General features: G+C 39.3%; 1 protein-coding gene and 1 long non-coding RNA gene across 7 annotated transcripts in view; both read right to left on the bottom strand.

Annotated features, from left to right (window-relative positions):
• Positions 1 to 23,732, bottom strand: part of LOC125965129 (uncharacterized) — a 117,295-nt gene that overhangs the window by 23,470 nt on the left and 70,093 nt on the right. The window lies entirely within an intron of this gene.
• BCO2 (beta-carotene oxygenase 2) overlaps positions 22 to 23,732 on the bottom strand; it is a 58,191-nt gene continuing 34,480 nt past the window's right edge. For all 6 annotated transcript variants that reach the window (XM_049713110.1, XM_049713109.1, XM_049713111.1 and 3 more), the window contains 7 exons: positions 22,090 to 22,218; positions 20,633 to 20,793; positions 19,331 to 19,498; positions 9,376 to 9,513; positions 8,597 to 8,779; positions 7,959 to 8,069; positions 22 to 1,325 (listed from right to left, as the gene is read on the bottom strand). In XM_049713110.1, coding sequence (XP_049569067.1) covers positions 1,212 to 1,325; positions 7,959 to 8,069; positions 8,597 to 8,779; positions 9,376 to 9,513; positions 19,331 to 19,498; positions 20,633 to 20,793; positions 22,090 to 22,218 — 1,004 coding nt within the window. In that variant the 3' untranslated portion in view covers positions 22 to 1,211. The remainder of the gene's footprint in view (positions 1,326 to 7,958; positions 8,070 to 8,596; positions 8,780 to 9,375; positions 9,514 to 19,330; positions 19,499 to 20,632; positions 20,794 to 22,089; positions 22,219 to 23,732) is intronic.

The raw sequence follows: 23,732 nt of genomic DNA, 5'->3' as shown, positions 1-23,732 counted from the left end.
GATTCCACATATATATATATATATATATATATATATATATATTAGCATACAGTATTTGTTTTTCTCTTTCTGACTTACTTCACTCTGTATGACAGACTCTAGGTCCATCCACCTCACTACAAATAACTCAATTTCGTTTCTTTTTATGGCTGAGTAACATTCCATTGTATATGTGTGCCACATCTTCTTTATCCATTCATCTGTTCATGGACAGTTAAGTTGCTTCCATGTCCTGGCTATTGTAAATAGAGCTGCAATGAACATTTTGGTACACAACTCTTTTTTTTGTGTGTGTGTGTGGTTCGCGGGCCTCTCACTGCTGTGCCCTCTCCCGTTGTGGAGCACAGGCTCCGGATGCGCAGGCTCAGCGGCCATGGCTCACGGGCCCAGCCACTCCGCGGCATGTGGGATCTTCCCAGACCGGGGCACGAACCCGTGTCCCCGGCATCGGCAGGCGGACTCTCAACCACTGCGCCACCAGGGAAGCCCCACAACTCTTTTTGAATTATGGTTTTCTCAGGGTATATGCCCAGTAGTGGAATTGCTGGGTTGAATGGTAAGAACTACCAACTTTTCATCGTTCTCTGAAGAACTAGACACCTGGAGATTAGGAAAAAATGCCTGATTTTAACAACATCCCTCAAAACAACAGCCTCCCAAGGCTGAGCTGGGGGCAGGGTAGGAGGTGGTACTTGGTGGTTCAACTGCAGTGGCGTCTGCTCTGGACAGCAGAGAAATAGCCAGTTTAGAAGGAGCCTCCAAGCATGACAGCCTCTGTGAGTACCTTAGGACCAGTAGCAACAGGCAGGCTGTAATGGAAAAAACAAGGGGCTTTTCAGACCTATATTCGTATTCTACTAGCTATGGTTATCTGTATTTCTTCTCCCAAGTGTGGGAACCTCTGTCACCCACTTATCTGGTGGTGATAATCAGGTCTAGTTTTTCTTTCATGTATTCTTATTACCTGTAAGATATATCCAGTAAATATAAATTTAAAACTCTCTTCAAAAGGTTGTATCAACACTTGCTTAATGTTTTCAAGGAAGATCCCTAAGAAAATATAAAACCATAATTATCTCATGAATTCCATTTTTAATAGAAATTTTAAAACCAGGTGTCTATGGTTTGGAAGGTAAGGTGCACCTTTGCTCTCTCTTTTGTACAGAGCACATTCATTTAAAACCTAGTTCCCAGACCTTGTGGATGTTCCATCAGATGGTCACGAAGGTGCCATGGAACCCGTAAGGCATTTGCACAGGCACCTCTGCTCGGCCCAGTTCTTCAAAGTTCTTGGCATCCAAGACTAGGAGAAAATTTCTTTCATTCTAGAAAAGGAAAGCCAATACTGAATATTCTCTCTTATTTTTTTCCTACAAAAAAATCTGTCTGTTTCCTCCAGTGGGCTATAAAATTCCTAAGAGACTACATATTACTCATCTTCATGTCCACCCCCAGCATCTGGCACAGTGCCTTGCCTATTCATTCACTAAATGTCTGCAGAATGCTGAACTGAACAGAAAAGGAAATTACACCTGAAGAAGTACATATGTAGAGCAAAGAATAAGTTCTCTGTATCAATCACCTTCATAGGATCTCTTTGGGTTTAAGGATCTTTTTACCTGCCCCTTTCAATCTCCTAAGAGACATAAAAATTCTTCTAAAATGAAATGTCTCCATTTTGTGTTACTTTGGAGCTGTTCAAAAGGTAGCATTGCAAGGCAGACTGAGATTTGCCCTGGTCTAATTACAGGAGGGGCAAGTACCTGGCATGAGGACAAAGTCCTCCTAAGCCCATGGCAGGCATTATTAATTGATCACAGCACTTTCCACATCTAAACCTTAAAAAGCCTCAGAATCCAACACCCCAGGTAGCCAGTAATAATTGATCAAAGCTGGTACTCAAAGTGAACCTACTGCCACAAGACTGCCCTAGACAAGAAGTTATATATCAACATTATTGGGACTTCCCTGGTGGTCCAGTGCTTAAGACTCCATGCTCCCAGTGCAGGGGGCCCAGGTTCGATCCCTGGTCAGGGAACTAGGAGCCCGCATGCCACAACTAAAGATCCCATGTGCTGCAACTAAGACCCAGTGCAGCCAAATAAATAAATAAATATTAAAAAAAAAAAAGATATCGAGATACACCAGAAATACATCTACGCGTGGAACAACTCCTACGGAGCACCTACTGAACGCTGGCAGAAGACCTCAGACCTCCCAAAAGGCAAGGAACCCCCCACGTACCTGGTTAGGGCAAAAGAAAAAACTAAACAGAGACAAAAGGATAGGGACGGGTCCTGCACCAGCGGGAGAGAGCTGTGAAGGAGGAAAAGTGTCCACACACTAGGAAGCCCCTTCGCGGGTGGAGACTTCGGGAGGCGGAGTGGGGGAGCTTGGGAGCCGCGGAGGAGAGCACAGCAACAGGGGTGCGGAGGGCAAAGCGGCCGGATTCCGGCGCGGAGGATCGGGCCGACCGGAACTCACCAGGCGAGAGGCTTTTCTGCTCGCCCGCCGGGGCGGGCGGGACTGGGAGCTGAGGCTCCGGCTTTTGTCGGAGCGCCGGGAGAGGACTGAGGTTGGCGGCGTGAACACAGCCTGCAGGGCGATGGTGCACCGCGGCTAGCCGGGAGAGAGTCCGGGGGGGGGTCTGGACCTGCCGAAGAGGCGGGAGACTTTTGCGTCCCTCTTTGTTTCCTGGTGCACGGGGAGAGGGGATTGAGAACGCTGCTTGAGAGAGCTCCAGGGACGGGCGCGAGCCGCGGCTAAAAGTGCGGAGCCCAGAGGCAGACATGAGACGCTAAGGCCGCTGCTGCCGCCACCAGGAGGCCTGTGTGCGAACACAGGTCACTAGCCACACGCCCTTCCGGGGAGCCTGTGCAGCCCGCCACTGCCAGGGTCCCGGGATCCAGGGACAACTCGCCCGGGAGATCGCACGGCGCGCCTCAGGCTGCAACGTCACGCCGGCCTCTGCCGCTGCAGGCCCGCACCACACTCCGTGACCCTCCCTACCCCCCGGCCTGAGTGAGCCAGAGCCTCCGAATCAGCGGCTCCTTTAACCCCGTCCTGTCTGAGCAAAGAACAGACGCCCTCCGGCGACCTACACGCACAGGCGGGGCCAAATCCAAAGCTGAGCCCCTGGGAGCTGTGAGAACAAAGAAGAGAAAGGGAAATCTCTCCCAGCAGCCTCAGAAGCAGCGGATTAAAGCTCCACAATCAACTTGATATACCCTGCATCTGTGGAATACCTGAATAGTCAACGAATCATCCCAAATTAAGGAGCCCTGTGGATGAAAGGCTCTTGGTGCTGCAGCCAGGAATCAGTGCTGTGCCTCTGAGGTGGGAGAGCCAACTTCAGGACACTGGTCCACAAGAGGCCTCCCAGCTGCACATAATATCAAACAGCAAAAATCTCCGAGAGATCTCCATCTCAACGCCAGCACCCAGCTTCACTCAACGACCAGCAAGCTACAGTGCTGGACATCCTATGCCAAACAACTAGCAAGACAGGAACACAACCCCACCCATTAGCAGAGAGGCTGCCCAAAATCATAATAAGTCTACAGACACCCCAAAACACACCACCAGACGTGGACCTACCCACCAGAAAGACAAGATCCAGCCTCATCCACCAGAACACAGGCACTAGTACCCTCCACCAGGAAGCCGACACAACCCACTGAACCAACCTTAGCCACTGGGGACAGACACAAAAAACAGCAGGAACTACGAACCTTCAGCCTGCAAAAAAGGAGACCACAAACACAGTAAGATAAGCAAAATGAAAAGACAGAAAAACACACAGCAGATGAAGGAGCAAGATAAAAACCCACCAGACCTAACAAATGAAGAGGAAATAGGCAGTCTACCGGAAAAAGAATTCAGAATAATGATAGTAAGGTTGATCCGAAATCTTGGAGATAGAATGGACAATAGAATGGACAAAATGCAAGAATCAGTTAACAAGGACCTAGAAGAACTAAAGATGAAACAAGCAACGATGAACAACACAATAAATGAAATTAAAAGTACTCTAGATGGGATCAATAGCAGAATAACTGAGGCAGAAGAACGGATAAGTGACCTGGAAGATAAAATAGTGGAAATAACTACTGCAGAGCAGAATAAAGAAAAAAGAATGAAAAGAACTGAGGACAGTCTCAGAGACCTCTGGGACAACATTAAACGCACCAACATTCGAATTATAGGGGTTCCAGAAGAAGAAGAGAAAAAGAAAGGGACTGAGAAAATATTTGAAGAGATTATAGTTGAAAACTTCCCTAATATGGGAAAGGAAATAGTTAATCAAGTCCAGGAAGCACAGAGAGTCCCATACAGGATAAATCCAAGGAGAAATATGCCAAGACACATATTAATCAAACTGTCAAAAATTAAATACAAAGAAAACATATTAAAAGCAGCAAGGGAAAAACAACAAATAACACACAAGGGAATCCCCATAAGGTTAACAGCTGATCTTTCAGCAGAAACTCTGCAAGCCAGAAGGGAGTGGCAGGACATATTGAAAGTGTTGAAGGAGAAAAACCTGCAACCAAGATTACTCTACCCAGCAAGGATCTCATTCAGATTTGATGGAGAAATTAAAACCTTTACAGACAAGCAAAAGCTGAGAGAGTTCAGCACCACCAAACCAGCTCTACAACAACTGCTAAAGGAACTTCTCTAGGCAAGAAACACAAAAGAAGGAAAAGACCTACAATAACAAACCCCAAACAATTAAGAAAATGGGAAAGGGAACACACATATCGATAATTACCTTAAATGTAAATGGACTAAATGCTCCCACCAAAAGACACAGATTGGCTGAATGGATACAAAAACAAGACCCATATATTTGCTGCCTACAAGAGACCCACTTCAGACCTAGAGACACATACAGACTGAAAGTAAGGGGATGGAAAAAGGTATTTCATGCAAATGGAAACCAAAAGAAAGCTGGAGTAGCAATTCTCATATAAGTTATATATATATATATATATATATATATATATATATGTAGTTTGCTTGAGTGCAGTGTTTTTTGTTTTCTGTACTGAATTCATTAGCATGGGTCGGTATAAAATTTAGCATAGGTCAATATGTAATTTGTAAACTAATAAGGTCTTAAAAGTGAGGAATTAAGTCTTTTAAATTTAATTATTTATTGTAAAGAGCAGAATAGCATACATAAACAGGTGCCTAAGGAAAACTTGTATTCTAATATGGAACTCTCATGAACACCTTTTTTTTTTTTTCTTTTCAAAAAAAAAAAAAAAAAAAAAACAATACCATTTACATTAACACCCAGAAAAGTGAAATATGTATAAATCTAACAAAATATGTATAAGATCTATATAAGAAAAATGAAAACACTATGAAGAACAAAATCAAAGAAGATCTAAATAAATAGATATTTCAAGTTTATGACAGGAAGACTCAATATGGTCAAGATGTCAGTTCTTCCCAACTTGATCTACAGATTCAATGCAATCCTAATAAAAATTTCAACTAGTTATTTTGTGGATATCAACAAAATGATTCTGAACTTTATACAAAGAGGCAAAAGACCCAGAATACCCAATACAATATTGTAGGAGAAGAATAAAGTTGGAGGACTGACACTACTGGACTTTGAGACTCACTGTAAAGCAACAGTAATCAAGACAGTGTGGTATTGGCAAAAGAATAAACAAATAGATCAAATAAACAAATGAAACAGAACAGAAAGTCCAGAAATAGACCCACATAAATACAGTCAACTGATCTTTGACAAAGGACCAAATGGAGAAAAGATAACATTTTCAATAAATGGTGCTGGAACAGCTGGACATTCACATGCAAAAAAAAAAAAAATCAGTCAACATACACCCTTACAACAAGACCTTACACCCTTCAAAAAAATTAACCCCCAGTGAATAACAGACATAAATGTAAAACACAAAATGATGAAACTCCTGGAAGATAACATAGGAGAAAACCTAGATGACCTTCATTACAGCAATGAGTTTTTAGATAATATGACCAAAGGCATGGTTCATGAAAGAAATAATTGATAAGCTGGACTTCATTAAAATTTAAAATTTGTGGTCTGTGAAAGACAATGTCAAGAGAATGGGAATACAAGCCACAAACTATGAGAAAATATTTGCAAAAGACACATCTGGTAATGGACTGTTTCCCAAACTACACAAAGAACTCTTAAAACTCAACAAAAGGAAAACGAACAACCCAATTAAAATATGGGCCAAAGACCTTAAGAGACAACTCACCAAAGAAGATACACAGATGGCAAACAAACATTTGAAAAGATGTTCAGCATCATATGTCATTAGGAAATTGCAATGAGATACCACTACACACTTTATAGGATGGCCAAAATCCAGAACACTGACAACACTAAATGCTGATGATGAGGATATGGAGCAACAGGAAATCTCATTTATTGTTGGTGGGAATGCAAAACGGCACAGCCACTTTGGAAGACAGTCTGGCAGTTTCTTAGAAAAATAAGCATACTCTTACCATAAAATCCAGCCACTACACTCCTTAGTATTTACCCAAAGGAGCTGAAAACTTATTCCCATACAAAAACCTGCTCACCAGTGTCTATAGCAACTTTATTCATAATTGCCCAAACTAGGAAGCAACCAAGATGTATTTCAGTAGGTGAATGGATAAATAAGCTGTGGTACCAGACAGTGGGATATTATTCAGTGTTAAATTCAGGGCTAAAAAGAAATGAGCTATCAAGCCCTGAAGAGACCAGAGGAATCTTAAATGCATATTAATAAATGAAATAAACCAATCTGAAAAGCCTATATACTATATGATTTCAACTACAGGTCAGTCTGGAAAAGGCAAAACCATGGAGACAATAAAAAGATCATTGACTGCCAGTGGCTGGGGGTGAGAGGAAGGGATGAATAGGTGGTGCACAGAGGATTTCAAGGGCAGTGAAAATATGCTGTAATGGTGGATATGTGTCATTATTCATTTGTCCAAACTCATAGAATATATAACACCAAGAGTGAACTGTAATGTAATATAAACTCTGGTCTTCCAGTGATTATGATTATTAATGTAGGTTCGTCAATTGTAACAAATGTATCACTCTGGTAGGGGATGTTGATAATGGAGGATGGTATGTGTGGGGACGGGGTTATATGAGAAATCTCCGGACCTTCCCCTTAATTTTGCTGTGAACCTTAAAACTTCTCTAAAAAAATAAAATAAATGTTAAAAAATTAAAAAAAAAAAAAAAAGATATCAACATTTTTGAGACACTAGGTCAGGGCCTATCACATTAGATTTTTGGGTCACTCTATTTATTTTATTTTTTTTTTAGGTTTTTTTTTTTTTTAATATTTATTTATTTTGCCTGCACCGGGTCTTCGCTGAGGCATGCAGACTCTTTAGTTGCGGCATGCATGCGGGATCTAGTTCCCTGACCAGGGATGGAACCCGGGTCCCCTGCATTGGGAGCACAGAGTCTTACCCACTGGACCATGAGGGAAGTCCCTTGGGTCACTCAATTTAAGTTGGCAGCACAGATGGTGGTATGAAATATTAGACTAGAATTCAGAAGTTTGGGATTTAAATACTGGCTTTACCACTATGAGATCTGATGCAAGTCTCTTTCAACTTCCTTAAGTTACAAATTCTACGTGTAAAATGGTACCCCACAAAGTTGTTTTGATGACTAAATAAGATAATATGTATGAAAGAGGTTTGTAAATAAATTCCTATGCAAATGTTAATTATTATTATGGTTCTAAACTAGAACTTTAAAACAGTAATAAAGTACTGATTATGATAAAAGGGTACCCAAATAATAAGGAGAGGAAGAAAAGGGAGAAGGTGCCAAATTGGAATCAAAATAAACCATCAACAGCATCACTAAATATAACCCTCAGAAGGCCCAGTGCTATTTCTCTTTCTGACGATGACGGAAATACATTTACCTGGTTGGGAGTGATCACCACAGAAAGAATAACCCCACCATCTTCTTCATTGGCTCCTGGTACTGGAACAAAAACAGGTTCTGAGGGATAAAAGCCATCTTCTCTCCAAACCTGTAAGTCCCCAAAAAAGTATTTGATAAAAGACTGGTTATGAACTGGAAGCTTTCTATAGTTATTGTCAGTCCCAGCATGAATTTGACTGTCAGTGCGATGGTCCAACAGTAGAAGAATCGGGCTTACTGAGTTAAATATAGAAGAGGGAGCTTTTGCAGCTGTAGATTCCATTATCATCAAACACAACTGGTGTAATAATAGTTTCCCATCAACTTGAAATAGAGGTGTCCCATGATTTCTCTCAAAATACTATCAAGCATAGAATTGTTTCTCTGGGCTTGTGGTTCATTTAGATTCCCTAGAGGGAACATACCCCTAATCTATGTGATTCCATAATTTAATAAAAGTAAGTGGCTGAGCTGCTTAAATAGTAAAAGTAAGTGGCTCAGATTTAATAAAAGTAAGTGGCTGAGGTGCTTAAATAGTAAAAAATCTCAAGACCTACCTTAAAAAAAAACAGAAATTAATTCAAAGGGCAGAATAGGTTTTTTAAGAGTTCAGAAAAGGAAAGAGAATTTCATTACCGTCAGTGTCTTGTTCACCACGTCAACCTTGATCAGAGAATCGCCCACCAAATGCCGAAAGCCACAGCCATAGAAGAACTGATACTTTTTGCCACTGAATTGGCCATAGTTGATCTGGGGAAATTCAACACCTCCTTCCTCTTCTAGGTCCTCAGGATATAGATTTTCATAAGAGCACAAAATCTAAATGAGGGCATAAAAGGATTTGTAGTGATTGCTTAATTCTTACTTTTTTCAGTGTAGGTCAGCGTGGGGCTAACACCCTATAAGAGTTTTTGACAGGGCTTGAAAACTGAGGTTCTATGTCATTTTTTAATATTGTTCCTCTTTTCATCATGTGTATGAACATATAAAAGATTATCTGGTTTTGTGACTAAGTTATCAAATGGCATAGGAGGTAAAAGTGGGCTTTTATTCTACTAAAGCTGAGACATTGTTAGCTACACAATGATATGTAAGTGCAAATTATCTAAAAGGTGGGGATGGTCAATTCCTATCTCAAATACTTAGACATTCCACAACCATTAGAAAGTTTCATATATTTGTTTCAAAACACAAAAGGGATAGGTAACTACACTGCTCACTCCCACCCAGAATTCTGTGGCTCTTTTGCAAGCCATGCTCCATGACCTTACCCTGCTCAGCTGAATGTTATAAAACTTACTGGGCACCAAACATTGTGGAGAACAGCCACACTACATAGCCACACTACTTTACTAGTGAATGAAGAAACACTACTGAGGATCAAAGTGTTAGTCTAATGTCCATTCATAGCATACCTTTCCATCAGCCTGTTTCACAGCACTGGCTGAAGAATAGGTCAAGGGGCTGAGGTTCTTTCCCTCAGGGGCATTCAAACCGACATGTAAGGGCAAAACAAACCTTCGAGGGAAAGATCTGGCTACTGAATTATAGACCTGTTCAGGAAAGAGAAATAAACTGTTGAGAAAATTGTCATTCATAGAATAACAGCATGTCCCAATAACTGAGATCCAGCCAGTATTATTGGCATTTCTAAGTAATTGCATAAATGATCATTTTCATTCATTCATTTACTCAGCAAATATCAGTTGAGTACCTACAATAGGCCAAGCTCTGTTTCAGACACTGAGAACACAACAGTGAACAAAACAGTGTCTGGCCTTCTATTCTAGTGGAGAAAGAATGATAATAGATAAGAAATATATGTTACTTAAGTAGTGTCAAATAAATAAATGATTATATAGCTCAAAGTCAGATAGTGATAAGTGCCAATAAGAAACACACTGAAGGGTGAGGGACTAGAGAGTAAAATGGGTGCTTCCTTCCTCAGGTTTGGTCCAGGAAGAACTCTGTGTGGAAATGGGCTAACTTAGCAGGCCTGGGTTGCTCAAACCCTGCACATTCTCAGGGAAAGCCCTGTTTTCATGACTGGTCCTTGGCCAGCACCTGGGAACGGAGCTCTTTGAATGTTCAGTCTGATAACAGTATGTTCGCATGCCTGAGGCCTTGAGGCGTGCGGTACTAATTTGTTCTTATAGTTTATGCTAACAACGTGATTTATAATGAACACCTGCCTTCTCTATGGGGCTCTAGAACTTCAGTAATTGAGATTACTCATGTAGGGGCCATATATGTTATGTGTTGATCCCCAACAAACACCCTGGACCACCAGCTTGGGTGGGCTCCCCTGGCAGGCAACATTTCACACGTGTTGTCACAACGAGTTGCTGGAGGAATCAAGCATATCCTGGGAGAGGGCTCTTGAAAGCACGCACCTGGTTTCCTCCAGACTTCATCCCATTTACCTTTCTTTTTTTCTGATTATTCTGGGACCCATGAGCCCTCCTAGTGAATCATCAAAACAAAGAGTGGTTTTGGGGACCCCCAACACAGCATCTCTGCAGAGATGATGCTTAAGCAGGAGACCCTAATAAAATAAGTGTATTTTTTATGACAGTAAGAATGGCTTAAGCACATCTTCCTCTCTTGAAATATTGTAAGATGGGGAACAAACTATGCCATTTTCCCCCATATACCTAGCCCATATCATCTCCATAACATGCAGAAATGTTTTTACTAAGTAAAGACTTAGTGCAATTTTTAAGCTTCATAAACAATTAGCTTTTAAAAATTTACTTTTAAATTTATGTAAACATTTTTGTCTTTTGCAAAACCATAAGTGAACAAAAAGAGAGTGCCAATAATGGTGAGTTAGGCAATATGGATCAACTGTTTCCCTGAGAACAGATAGAAAAACTGGACAAAAATGTTTAAAACAGCTATTTGAAGGTGCTGGTGAGCTTAAAAAAGGTAATGAAGAACAACGGGGCATAGATTTGGAAGAAGGAAACCCACAGAAACTACATATTGGGGGCAAATTTTCCACTAAGGACATCAGCTGCTTTTAAGAACAGGCAGCTGAAAGGCTGAGAAAATATAAAAGAATTTTTTATTAAACTTTTTAATTGTGAGATATATATTGCAGACCCACAAGCAGCTGTAAGAAATAATACAGAAAAGCAAACAACTGATTTTAAAATGGGCAAAGGACTAGACTAGACATTTCACCAAGATATACAAATAGCCAATAAGTACATGAAAAGATGCTCAACATTATTAGTCATTAGAGAAATGAAAATCAAAATGACAATAAGATAATACTTCACACTCATTAGGATGGCTATTATAAACCAAAAAACAAAACAAAACAACAAAACAAACAAAAAAATCCAGAAAACAAGTGTTTGTGAGAATGTGAAGAAAGTGGAACCCTAGTGCATTGCTGGTGGGAATGTAAAATCGTGCATCTGCTGTTAAAAACAATCTGGCAGTTCCTCAAACAGTTAGATATAATAGAATTATCATATGATCCAGCAGTTCCACTTCTAGGTATATGCCAAGAAAGAACTGAAAACAAGGACTCAAACAGATACTTGTACACCAGTGTTCATAACAGCATTATTCATAATAGCCAAAGGCTGAAAACAACCCAAATGTCCCCCAACAGATGAATAAACAAAAGGTAGTATATACATACAAGGAATATTATTAAACCTTTAAAAGGAATGAGATTCTGATACATGTTACAACATGGATAACCCATGAAAAGATTATGCTAAATGAAATAAGCCAGACACAAAAGAAAAAGTCTTGTATGATTCCATTTATATGAGGTACCTAGAATAGGCAAATTCATAGAAACAGAAAGTAGAATAAGGGCGACCAAGAGCTGGGAAGAGGGAGGAGATAGGGAGCTGTTATTTGATGGGTACAGCGTTTCTGTCTGGGATGATGAAAAAGTTCTGTAAATGAATAGTGATGTTGGTTGCACAACATCATTAATGTATTTAATGTCACTGAATTATACACCTAAAAATAGTTAAAATAGTAACTTTTGTGTTATGTATATTTTACCACATTAAAAAAAACAAACAATGCAGAGACATCCCATGTATCCTTCATCCAGTCTCACCAATGATGACCTCTTACATAACAACACTACAACAGGGAAACTTACATGGATATAATCCACCAACATTACTCAGATTTCACCAATTTTACACACATTCATTTGTGTTTGTATGTGTGTTTAGTTTTATGCAATTTTATCACATGTAAATTCATATGATCACCACCATACTCAAGGTACAGAACAGTTCCATCACCACAAGGCTCCTTCATGTTACCCTTTTATAAGGATATTGCCACACCAACTCCCCCATCACTTGGCCCTACTGAGAAGAGATTTTGATAGTTTTGAGGAGCCAGAAAAATAAAAGTTGTAGTTCAAAGTCTCCAAGAAGGGGAAGCCTTGATAAACCTCTAGCTCTTTGGCTGTACCCTAGAAGTAAAAATAAACAAAAATAGTCCAGCTCTTGCAGCAACTGTATCATGTTTCAAATTTTCTCAATCCCTATAACTAGATTAAGAATATCTTCAATTGATAATGTACCCTAGCCATCTGCCAGAAGCAAATGAAAATCTTCCCCAGAGGAAGATAACAGAGTCTCAAAATATCCCTCCTACAATTTTTCAAACACAGTATTCTGTATAGAATAAAAATTAGCACATGAGATGACAAGAGAGCATGATTTTAAAAACAACAAGAAGATAAACAACAAATGATAGAAACAGAACCACAAGTGATCCAGATAATAGAGTTATCAGACTTTAACTATTCCGAATACGTTGGAGGAAATTATTTTAAATTGGGATTGTAGCAGAGAACTAAAATTAAAAAAGAGAAGGGAATCAAAATTCTAGAACTGAAAAATGCAATGAGTTTAGGAACATAGTGCCTAGGTTTAAAAGCAAAATATACACAGCTGAAGAAGAATGTTTGGGGCTTCCCTGGTGGGGCAGTGGTTGAGTCTGCCTGTCGATGCAGGGGATGGGTTCATGACCCGGTCCGGGAAGATACCACATGCCACGGAGCTTCTAGGCCCATGAGCCATGGCCGCTGAGCCTGAGCATCCGGAGCCTGTACTCCGCAATGGGAGAGGCCACAGCAGTGAGAGGCCCGCGTACCGCAAAAAAAAAAAAAGAAGAAGAAGAATGTTTGAACTGTAAGATAGATAGGAAGAAAATATCCAAAGCAAGATACTTAGACCAAAGGATAGAAGATACTAAAAAGAACATAAGCAACAGAGGGTTAGAGTGAAAAGGCGTAGCATATGTGTACCGTAATCCCAGAAAGAAAAGAGAGAAAAGACTTACCAGATACAATATTTGAAGAAATAATAGGCGAAATTTTTCAAAACTAATGAAAGACATCAAACCATTGATTCAAGAATCCTTAAGGGGGCTTCCCTGGTGGCGCAGTGGTTGAGAGTCCGCCTGCCAATGCGGGGGACACGGGTTCGTGCCCCGGTCCGGGAGGATCCCACATGCCGCGGAGCGGCTGGGCCCGTGAACCATGGCCGCTGAGCCTGCGCGTCCGGAGCCTGTGCTCCGCAATGGGAGAGGGCACAACAGTGAGACGCCCGCATACCGCAAAAAAAAAAAAAAAAAGACTCCTTAAGGAAAAAAATAGTAAAAATAAATCAAAAGAAACTCATACTAAAAAATATCATAGTACTAACTACAGAAAACCAAAGAGAAAATCTTTGCGGGGGGGTGGTAGTTCAACTTCAAAGGAGCAAAGCTTTAGACTGAATCAGAAGACAATGAAATGATATCTTTAAAGTTTCAAAAGAAAATAACAACCTAGATTCTTTATCCAGTGGAAACATCCTTCAAGAAAGAAGGTAAAATAAAGACATTTTTCTGACAAGCAAAAACAGAGATTTCATCACCAGCATATCTGAACTAAAGAAAATACTAAAAGGTGTTCTTCAGTCAGAAAGAAAATGATTCCACATGAATGCTCAGAGAGGCTAGAAGGAATTAAGAGCAAGAGAAGGTACAGATGTGGGTAAATGGGTAATATGGGTAATTATGACTACATAAAACAACATTAATAATAATGCCTTATAAGGGTTAATATAGAGAGAGAATTAAAATATATAAAAACAGTAGCATATAAATCAGGAGTAGAGTAAATGAAGTTAAAGTGTTCCAGAGTCCTTGCATTGTCTGGAAAGAATTAAAAGAACTGATTTATAATATACTGTGTTAAATCAAGGATGCATATTGTGATTTCTCAAATAACTACTTAAAGAATGTATAACTACCAAGCTAATGGTCAGAGGGTGGAGTGATGTTTGGGGGAGGGGAGGTGGAAATGAAATAATAAAATATGCTCAACTAATGTAGAGAAGGCAAGAAAGGAGAGAAAACAAGAACTAGTGAGACAAATAGGAAGCAAATAGTCAGATGGCATATTTAAACCTCAAAATATTAATGACTGGTTTAACTAAATGTGCCAATCAAAAGTCAAGAATTAGCACAATGGGGCTTCCCTGGTGGCGCAGTGGTTGAGAGTCCGCCTGCCGATGCAGGGGACATGAGTTCATGCCCTGGTCTGGGAGGATCCCACATGCCGCGGAGCAGCTGGGCCCGTGAGCCATGGCCGCTGAGCCTGTGCGTCCGGAGCCTGTGCTCCGCAACGGGAGAGGCCACAACAGTGAGAGGCCCGTGTACCGCAAAAAAAAAAAGAATTAGCACAATGGATTTTGTAAATGTATATTGCTTACATGGTACATATTAAGAAAGGTTAAAAGTAAAAGGATGGGAAAGTTATAGCACGCAAACATCATGGCAAAAAGCATTACTTAGAGATAAATATTCAATAAACCGGGAAGGTAAAACAATTCTAAATTTGTATGCACACAGAGCACCACCATATGTAAATTTAAAATTAGCATAACTATGAGGAGAAACAGAAAAATCTATACTCCAAGCAAAAGATTTTAATATACATTTCATGTTATATGATAACTGATAGAGATCAATAAGAATAAAGAAGATTTGAATAATATTATTTTAAAATATGACCTAATCAACATATATAAAACACTACATCCAAAATTTATTATTTTAAATGCACATAAAACAATTTTTAAATTTTTTTAAAATAATCTTTTCTGGGCCATAAAGCAAATCTCAATAAATTTTATAAACTTCAAATCATACAGTAAAATTAAGCTAGAAATCAATGGGAAAAATAACTAGAAAGATTTCCATTTGTCTGAAAGTTTAAAAATAATTTTCAAAGAAGAAATCTCAGTGAAAGTTAGAAAATACTTTAACTGAAAAGTAATAAAACATATCAAAACTTGTGGGATGCTCTGCTAGACAGAAATTTATCATCCCAAAGGTATATATGTTGAGGAGGGAAAGGTAGAAAAATAACAAACTAAGGTTTTATATCCTTAGTTAGAAAAGGAACACATTAAGTACAAAGAAAGTAGAAAAGGAAATGAAAATAATAGCAAAAATTGATGAAACTGAAAATAAACACACATTAAAGAAGATCAACTAAGCCAAAAAGTTGGTCTTTTGAAAAGCCTCATTAAATTGATGAGAACCTAGCAAGCCTAAAGGAACAAAAAAGACAGCACAAATAACCATATAAGGGATAAAAACAGGGGCTATCAATTAACCCTACATACATTTTTTTAAAACATAGAATATCATGAATAACATTTGGTCAACAAATTTGAAATTTTAGATGGCATTAATAAATTTGTTAGAAAAAGACTATTTACCAAATCTGACACAATAAGAAATAGAGAATCAGAATAACCCTATACTATTAAAGAAATGTAATTTATAATTTAAGATCTACCTATAAAGAAACTTACAGGCCCAGATGACCTTACTGTTGAATTATTCCAAACATTTAAGAAATAATGCCAATCTTATACTTTTCATGCAGAGAGTAGAAAAGAGAACAATTTCCTACTCACTGTATGAGATCAGCGAAACCTTAATAACAAAACCTAACAAGGGGGCTTCCCTGAGGCGCAGTGGTTAAGAATCCGCCTGCCAATGCAGGGGACATGGGTTTGAGCCCTGGTCCAAGAGGATCCCACATGCCGCAGAGCAACTAAGCCTATGCACCACAATTACTGAGCCTGCGCTCTAGAGCCTGCGAACCACAACTAATGAAGCCCACGCGCCACAACTACTGAAGCCCGCGCTCCTGGAGCCTGTGCTCCACAACAAGAGAAGCCCCTGCAATGAGAAGCCCGCGCACTGCAACGAAGAGTAGTCCCCGCTAGCTGCAACTGGAGAAAGCCCATGCGCAGCAACGAAGACCCAACACAGCCAAAAATTAAAATTAATTAATTAATTAATTAAATCTATTTTAAAAAACTAACAAGGACATTATAAGAAAGAAAAATTACAGGCCAATCTTAATCATGAAATTGATGCCAAAAAATGCTAAATAAGATATTAGCAAAGCAAATCCAGAAATATATTAAAAATACAGTGCAACCAACTGGGATTTACTTCAGGAATAGAAGGTTAGTTTAACATTCAAAAATCAATCCATGGCTATTATAAACGTTTTAAAATCAATCAGTGTATCTCACCACATTTGTAGAAGAAAGGATAAGTCATGTCATTATCTCAACAGTGCAAAAAAAAATTTGATAAAATCCAACATCCATTCATGAGAAAAATTATTAGTAAATAAGCACATCAGCGTCATGCTGTACACATCAGCGTCATAGTGCATGATATGCTCCCTTTGTCTCTCCCCTTCAGTCTACAACCAATAACATAATGTTAACTCAAGAAAGGTTCATCTGCTCAACACATTGGAAGGCTAGAGAGTTCCACACATTTGTACATCTAAAGGTGGGTGGACTGGAGCACACTGAAGAGGCAGAACTGAGAGGATAGCAGAGGTGGTGCTTATAATCCCGACTCCCAGCTACAGTAGCTGAGCCTGCAGCCCCAGAGAACCCAGTAAGAGCAGGGGAGGCAGCACACATGACTCCGACCTCCTGGCTGCAGGAGCACCCACAGCCGCAGGGAATCAAGCAACAGTGGCAGCGGGGCCTGTGACCCCTCCAGTCATGGAGGTGGCCATGACCCAGGCCCCTATCCACAGCTGTGGTGCCTGGGAACCCAACAACTCCAGACACAGCAGAGGCCCCAGCCACCCTGGCTACCCCCACTACCACCCTCCCCCAACAGCAGCAGTGCCTGCAACACAGGCAACCCCAACATGACAGACGTACCCATCACCCCGATGCCTGAGGCAGCAACACCAGCAGCAGCAGTGACACTGGCAGCAGCAAAGCACCAGTGACCCTGGAGGCATAAGCTATGAGAGGGAGGGCACCAGGCAACACTTCTCACAGAGGTGGTAGAGGGTGGAAAGTGCTGATTTTCAAATATAGCCACAGGCAGCTCAAGTAAGAGAAACCAAAAACTTGTGCCACCTACTTATGAACAAAAGAAAGGCCTCTAATAACTAACCTGTTGAAATGCTAGCATCTAGTAAAAAAAAAAAAAAAAAAAAGCTTTACCTAAAGAAGAAAGGTGTTTGCTACTTCAAACGTGCTGGCTACATCAACTCATTAAGCACCATAAAAAAAACATGGTAACACAGTATCACAAAAAGAAAAAGACAAATCTCCAGAAATCAAACCTAAAGTCATGGAATATTGCAATCTAACCGACAGAGGATTCAAAATAGCTGTCCTGAAGAAACTTGATGCGCTACAAGAAAACTCAGAAAGGCAGTTCAATGAGCTCAGAAATAAAACAAATGAACAGAAGAAATACCTTACCAAAGAGATTGAAACTATGAAAAATAACCAACCAGAAATTCTGGAGCTGAAGAATTCAGTAAATGAGATGAAGAACATGTTAGAAAGCACTGGAAATAGAGCAAACCATATGGAAGAGAGAACTAACAAGCTTGAAGATAGAAAGCTAGAAATTAGACAGAAGAGGAGAGGGAACTAAGATCTAAACAAATGAAAGATTTCTACAAGAATTATCCAACTCCATTAGGAAGGGTAACATAAGGATAATGGGTATCCCAGAAGGAGAAGAGTGGAAGAAAGGAGCAGAGAGTTTATTTAAAGAAATAATAGCTGAGAACTTCCCAAACCTGGACAACTGGATATCCAAGTCTCTGAGGCAAAGATAACACCTAATTATCTGAATGCAAAAAGACCTTCTCCAAGATACATTATGTTAAAACTGTCAAAAGTCAATGACAAAGAAAAAATTTTAAAGACAGCCAGGGGAAAAAAAGATAGTAACCTACAAAGGAACCCTCATTAGGTTACTGGCAGATTTCTCAGCAGAAACTCTACAGGTCAAAAGAGAATAGAATGACTTACTCAAGATATTGAAAGATAAAAACTGTCACCCAAGAATATTCTATCCAGCAAAGTTATCCTTCAGATATGAAGGAGAAACAAAGGCATTCCCAGACAAACAAAAGCTAAGAGAGTTCAGCACCACTAAACCTGCCTTTCAAGAAAGGTTGAAAGGAGCTCTTCTACCTGAAACAAAAAGGCGGAAGAACACAAAACTTTGAGTAAGGTCATAAACAGAATCAGAAAACTGCAACTCTGGACTTCTCTGGTGGCACAGTGGTTAAGAAGCTGCCTGCCAAAGCAGGGGACATGGGTTCGATCCCTGGTCTGGGAAAAGCCCATATGCCATGGAGCAACTAAACCCGCAAGCCACAACTATTGAAGTCCGCGCACCTAGAGCCCGTGCTCCGCAACAAGAGAAGCCACTGCAATGAGAAGCCCGCACACCATAACGAAGAGTAGCCCCTGCTCGCCGCAACTAGAGAAAGCCTGCACGCAGCAACAAAGACCCAACACAGCCAAAAATTAATTAATTAATTAATTAAAATAAAACTATAGCAGAAAACAATTTACATTACATAATCCAAGGAAAAATTCTGCCTTTAACTGCTTATCAGGAAAAAGTAAATCCCTTCAAGCTAGATGAACTGATACACTTTTTTTTATCGAAGAATTAATATTATAGTCCATTTTACTATTCCGTCCAGTAAATGTAAGTATGTTTAGTGCCCAAGTGTAATAAGGAACTAATCACAAGTGCTTCAAAACATATTTCTTGGCTTTCTTTAACATACTTTCTATTTATTAGGTATTATGTAAATACATACTTCAAATTATTTTGAAATATTAATTACAAAGCTGTATCTTCAACGCTTTAAAACCATTCTCCCTCCTTATTTACAAAAGAGGCAAGAGGAAAAAAAAAGAAAAAGAGGCAAGAGAAACAGCTAATTCCAAACGCAAAGCCAGAACTTGGCTAGATCAAAAATATTTTGACAACTCATGACAAATCAGAGAATTTTACCTGATCAAGCTCTTTCCCAGTTTTCCTAAGATTCTGTAGTTGGTAAACTTCTAGGCTTCTTCCATCATCCTGACAGCACAAATCAATTACGACACAGTCCTGGTCCTCAAAGGCATTGATTTGGTGAAAAGTAACAAAAGGTTTACTGTAGTACATCCCTGGAAGAAGCTGCAGGGGAAAACACAAACAGTGAAAAATAGATTTTTTTTTTTTTTTTTTTGCAGTACGCGGGCTTCTCACTGTTGTGGCCTCTCCCTTTGCGGAGCACAGGCTCGGGACGCGCAGGCTCAGCGGCCATGGCTCATGGGCCCAGCTGCTCCACGGCATGTGGGACCTTCCCGGACCGGGGCACGAACCCATGTCCCCTGCATCAGCAGGCGGACTCTCAACCACTGCACCACCAGGGAAGTCCAAAAGTAAATATTTTATTTATTTCCTTTAGGGTACAGATCCACAAAGCTCAAATTAAGAAGATTTCCCCCTCTTTAAGTGACAGGCTTGGTAGGTATAAAAACCAGAATTTGGAATGTAGAAGCAAATATGCTTTGATTTAAAATCATCTCATCTCATATTAATCAATGAACTGGGGCTATTTTATATAGACCAATCAACTGTTTCAACTAACTTTAAAGTTCTCATGAAATACGGCCCAATATTTTGAAGAATAAATCCTAGACTCTTAACTACATGGTTAAATAGAAAATACTTCTATTAAGAATTTATGATAAATTAAGTGACTAATCCTTTGAAAAATGCACTCATTACTAAAATGGGATTTTTTTGGTAATGAAATTAGGGTACAGTAAATTTAGGATACTATTTCTTTAGAGAGGTTAAAAAGTAGACAAATACAATAGTGCTATTAATCAGGAGTATATAGAAAGATATTTAACTAATATGCTTTAGACTTTGGTAGGATTATCATATTTACATATCAAGAAATCATAGAAGCAGCTAATAAAAATATCACTGCAAAAGTTACAGAAGACCTCTGCATGAACAATATCCTCTTTAGCAAATATTATATGGAAAAATCCATGCTAAAATGCTAAAAGGATTTCCTAGATGTCATTTTAATTGAATCAGATAATTTAAAGGATAAAACCATTTCCTACAATTTTCTAAAATGCAAAATCCACTGTACTAATTAATAAATAACTAGCCCTACTTATGGAAGAAGGTAATATCCTTGATTAAGATTGTCTTATGCAAGTAATGCCCAGTGAAGGCAAAAGTCAATCACATGGAAATTTGCCTTCATGTCCAATCATTTTCAAAATAAATACACTCAAAATTCTCCACCTGACCAGTGTGCTTATCCACCACATGAAACCATGTATTATACTGGGGTTCCCAGCTTATTCCATCTGAAAAGGCCTTTCCCCGAATTTTAGAAGTGATGATTTTCCACAGATTCATCTTTAGAGGCTGTTCAATGAAGACAATGTAGTTCCTTGTCATTCCTAAAAGGTTCAAGCAAACAATAAAGTGTTATTTGGCAAACTAGAGTTGTCTGAAATGTGACAGTTTGGGAACTTGTCTGAAGGCTTGGACACATTACTGCTGACCTAAACAAATGCCAGCCAGAAATAATTCTTCATCATTTCCCAGCTTTGCTATATATATTTTCTGTTCCTACATAAAAATAGGAACTGCTTAGAATAGCTTGGGTTGAATGCCCTCAACTTGCTTTTTGTCTTTTTTTTTCTTTCTTTCTTTTCAGATTGTTTTGGTTTAGGAACAAAGAAGCATTATATTAAAGTGTCATTTATGATCTGGACCTGTATTCCTTAATCCTTTTGCTATTTATACTGGAGGTAACAATCCAGCAGCAGATTGGCTATAAAGGTTTAGGATGCAGAAGATAAATATTCTGAGAAAAAGCTGAAGCAATCTACATGGAATATGAATTGCCTCCCGCAAAATATAATCAAGGTCTTTCCTGTATGTTTATTATTTGTGGTCCTTAAAGTTACCTAAAATATTGAATTCTGTCAATTTTTTATGGTCAAATTATTTTTTTAATTAAGACTTTATATTTTGGAGCAGTTTTAGGCTCACAACAAAATCGAGGGGAAGGTACAGAGGTTCCCCATATACCACCTGTCCCCAAACACGCACAGCCTCCACATTATCAATTTCCTCCACCAGAGTGGTCCATTTGTTACAACTGATGAACCTACATTGACACATCACAATCACCCAAAGTCCATAGTCTCTGTTGTGGAAACATACATAAATGTATTTTTTTCCTTTGTATTTAGATATTCAATGACATACAACATAATAAAAAACAAACCAAAGAGACTGATTTCTATGACTAGGGGTTACTCATTGTGTCATCCTGGAGCAGGGGGCTGAAGGGAGAGGCTGTTCTCCATAAAGAACTGAAGTGGAGTTAGTGCTGGGTGACTAAATCTCAGCCTGACTCAATGTGCTGGGAAGGGACCAATGATTTCTTAAACTGACAACTATTTCCTAGAGCAGTCAATTAATTAAAAACTTTAAAATTAATTGGTGTTTCCAATTAAGTTTTTAGTAATTGCTTGTATTAAAATATCTTTTCAATCAGTCAGTTGGCTAGGATAAGAAGTACGTGACTAAACAGAATAAACTTAATTGGCATTAAAATGCAACCTTCGTCTCTTATCACCATACTCTGATAAACTGTATTAACACAGTACTTGCCAAAATTAATCCCTCTGCAACAGTAACTTTAAGGCAGCCCCTATTAAAATTTGCCTTATCTTTGGGCTCACCAAAGCTGTGGTAGTAAGAAGGTTTCATCCTCTCTGCAGAAGCAATAGAACATATCACCTGGGCTCCATGGATTGTCTCCCCAGGGTCTACTTTCTCCGGAGGAACCCGAATAACATTATAGCAAGAACCTGGAAAATGGAAAGTCCTGTCTTAACCGTTTTACATTCATTTTAAGAAAAAAGATAAGCCTTGCACTTGTGAATTAGGCAAAAGCAGTTAAGAGATTTATACAATATGCGTGACACCCATATTTCTTTTTTTTTAAACATCTTTATTGGAGTATAATTGCTTTACAATGGTGTGTTAGTTTCTGCTTTATAAAAAAGTGAATCAGTTATACATATACATATGTTCCCATATCTCTTCCCTCTTGCGTCTCCCTCCCTCCCACCCTCCCTATCCCACCCCTCTAGGTGGTCACAAAGCACGGAACTGATCTCCCTGTGCTATGCGGCTGCTTCCCACTAGCTATCTATTTTACGTTTGGTAGTGTATATGTCCATACCACTCTCTCACTTTGTCACAGCTTACCCTTCCCCCTCCTCATATCCTCAAGTCCATTCTCTAGTAGGTCTGCATCTTTATTCCCATCTTACCCCTAGGTTCTTCATGACCTTTTTTTTTTTCTTAGATTCCACATATATATGTTAGCATACAGTATTTGTCTTTCTCTTTCTGACTTACTTCACTCTGTATGACAGACTCTAGGTCTATCCACCTCACTACAAATAACTCAATTTCGTTTCCTTTTATGGCTGAGTAATATTCCATTGTATATATGGGCCACATCTTCTTTATCCATTCATCTGTTGATGGACACTTAGGTTGCTTCCATGTCCTGGCTATTGTAAATAGAGCTGCGATGAACATTTTGGTACATGACTCTTTGAATTATGGTTTTCTCAGGGTATATGCCCAGGAGTGGGATTGCTGGGTCATATGGTAGTTCTATTTGTAGTTTTTCAAGGAACCTCCATACTGTTCTCCATAGTGGCTGTATCAGTTTACATTCCCACCAACAGTGCAAGAGTGTTCCCTTTTCTCCACACCCTCTCCAGCATTTATTGTTTCTAGATTTTTTGATGATGGCCATTCTGACTGGTGTGAGATGATATCTCACTGTAGTTTTGATTTGCATTTCTCTAATGATTAATGATGTTGAGCATTCTTTCATGTGTTTGTTGTCAATCTGTATATCTTCTTTGGAGAAATGTCTGTTTAGGTCTTCTGCCAATGTTTGGATTGGGTTGTTTGTTTTTTTGTTATTGAGCTGCATGAGCTGCTTGTAAATTTTGGAGATTAATCCTTTGTCGGTTGCTTCATTTGCAAATATTTTCTCCCATTCTGAGGGTTGTCTTTTTGTCTTGTTTATGGTTTCCTTTGCTGTGCAAAAGCTTTGAAGTTTCATTAGGTCCCATTTGTTTATTTTTGTTTTTATTTCCATTTCTCTAGGAGGTGGGTCAAAAAGGATCTTGCTGTGATTTATGTCATAGAGTGTTCTGCCTATGTTTTCCTCTAAGAGTTTGATAGTGTCTGGCCTTACATTTAGGTCTTTAATCCATTTTGAGTTTATTTTTGTGTATGGTGTTAGGGAGTGTTCTAATTTCATACTTTTACGTGTACCTGTCCAGTTTTCCCAGCA

The sequence above is a fragment of the Orcinus orca genome, chromosome 8 (genome assembly GCF_937001465.1).
Source record: "Orcinus orca chromosome 8, mOrcOrc1.1, whole genome shotgun sequence".
Lineage (NCBI taxonomy): Eukaryota > Metazoa > Chordata > Mammalia > Artiodactyla > Delphinidae > Orcinus > Orcinus orca.
Note: the sequence above shows the minus strand (reverse complement) of the source record. Positions and strands in the feature narration are given on the sequence as shown.